The sequence below is a fragment of the Pygoscelis adeliae genome, unplaced genomic scaffold, assembly GCF_000699105.1.
Source record: "Pygoscelis adeliae isolate BGI_AS28 unplaced genomic scaffold, ASM69910v1 Scaffold317, whole genome shotgun sequence".
Lineage (NCBI taxonomy): Eukaryota > Metazoa > Chordata > Aves > Sphenisciformes > Spheniscidae > Pygoscelis > Pygoscelis adeliae.
In genome coordinates, this window is record NW_008825155.1 from 908,614 (window position 1) to 910,535 (window position 1,922).

General features: G+C 44.8%; 1 protein-coding gene across 1 annotated transcript in view; it reads right to left on the reverse strand.

Moving 5' to 3' along the window:
* The window catches only part of COL17A1 (collagen, type XVII, alpha 1), a 36,859-nt gene that overhangs the window by 19,854 nt on the left and 15,083 nt on the right, over nucleotides 1-1,922 (reverse strand). The window contains exons 17-20 of the mRNA XM_009328442.1: nucleotides 1,427-1,465; nucleotides 981-1,007; nucleotides 482-515; nucleotides 1-3 (exon numbers count right to left, since the gene is read on the reverse strand). The exon at nucleotides 1-3 is cut by the window's left edge and continues 77 nt beyond it. Coding sequence (XP_009326717.1) covers nucleotides 1-3; nucleotides 482-515; nucleotides 981-1,007; nucleotides 1,427-1,465 — 103 coding nt within the window. The remainder of the gene's footprint in view (nucleotides 4-481; nucleotides 516-980; nucleotides 1,008-1,426; nucleotides 1,466-1,922) is intronic.

Consider the following 1,922-nt stretch of genomic DNA (forward strand, 5'->3'; position numbering starts at 1 on the left):
TGCCTGGGAAGAAAAACACAACAAATGTTCAGAGTCCTTGTCTGTGTACCATGAAAGAATAACATGCAAATTAGGGGAACCTGAAACCTGGAGGGATTAATCAGCCGGGGTAAAGAATATATTACTTGGAAGGTGGGTACTTGAACAGGGATCTCTTTAGAAGAACACAATACATATAAGGGCACAAGGAAGTTGGGCCAAGTACTCATGCAGCTGTGGGACTCTTTCAAAGGCAGGCTGGGATCTTCACACCCCCAAATTAGGCATGTTCAACTAAGTGGAAGTCAGGCTGAGGCCTTGCTTGTAACCAAGTCTCTGAGCTGTGTCTGTAGCTCAGCACCAAGGTATTAATCAAGTGACTTAGTCTATGCTAAATATTGACTCTTCAGAGAACCGCCTCGAGCTAGGTCTGCAGTGCAAAATTTGCTCTTGTCTACAGTAATGTCACTGAATGTCCTCCCTCAAAGTGGAATTGTACTACTGCCCACCTGGGACACCAGGAAGTCCTCGCTCTCCTGTAGGGAGAAAGAAATAGACAGTCAGTGGGGAATAGGTCTTCCCTGTTTGTCACTTTGGCTGACCCTCACCCCCCATAAAAAGGGGTTGATGTTCCTGGCATGTTTACAAGTTCTACCGTCTCCACCAATGCCACATTGGCCCCCTTGTATTTATGCAATGGATTGAATCATTTACACCACACAAAATCCTCTGAAGCACTCTGTGATTAAACCAGGTAGAGCTTGGCTTCAGGAAGGACTTTCATCCAGGTGAAAGAAGTTTCTAGATTCAAAGTGAGATCTGTTTTCTCTTCTGCTGTCTTTGCCCGGAAGAAGAGCAAAAAAACCCAACCATCATGATAATCTCCGAACTACAGAATGCATCAGCTTCTCTAACTTCTGGAGTAACAAAAATCCATTTGCTACCCAGGCCCTATGGCAGGCTGCCAATCTACCTGAGAAAGCAGGTAACTCCAGACTCACCTCTGGGACCTTGCATTCCCATGTCACCTGAGAAAAGAGTTAAAAAAAACATCAGGAGAGATCCTGGAGATATTTCCAATGATTACTCATTAATTTTGTTTTTCTAGTCGCTCTCCCACCTTCAATGAAATGTGAAGGAGTTATGGGTGAACAGGGACACTTCACACTTGAATAGTGTAGGATCAGACCCATCCCACTAGTGGCAAACAGGATCTGGCCTTTCACGCTGGCACAATGCAAGATTGGGCCTCCTGTATTAGCTCTGCATGGGATCAGGCCCTCTACAGTTTAAGTGGCAAACTAACTTTACACTCTTTTTCTTCAAGTATAAACCAGCTTCATCTTTCTCACTGCCACTTGCCCCTTGTGGCAACATGCACCCCAAACTTGTGCATTGCCAGAGCCAAGGAATAGGACAGGGGAAGAGAAGGACTATATGGCTGTACCTTTCTCACCAGGTTCTCCTCTCTCCCCTCGGAAGTAGCCTGTAACAGGAAGTGAAGGGGCTGTTAGAGTGCATTACACAACAGAATAGCTACTCGCTTCATGTACAAGGATCCTTCTATTTGGATTTTGAGGCTGCAGGCAGCGCAAGCTATCAAGCACAGCATGGCTTTATAGGCAGAGTTTACTCAGCAAATTTGCTTTCGCAAATTCATGAAACTTCTGAAGCTGGGAGAATGTAGGCTCCTCTGTTCTTAACCTATTTCCATCATCTGCTAAACAGAAGTAAATCATCTTTCCCTTGTGTCCTGGTTTCGGCTGGGATAGAGTTAATTTTCTTCCTAGTAGCTGGTACAGTGCTGTGTTTTGGATTTAGGATGAGAATAATGTTGATAACACACCGATGTTTTAGCTGTTGCTAAGTAGTTCTTACACTAGTCAAGGACTTTTCAGCTTCCCATGCTCTACTGACTGAGAAGGCTGGAGGTGCACAAGAAG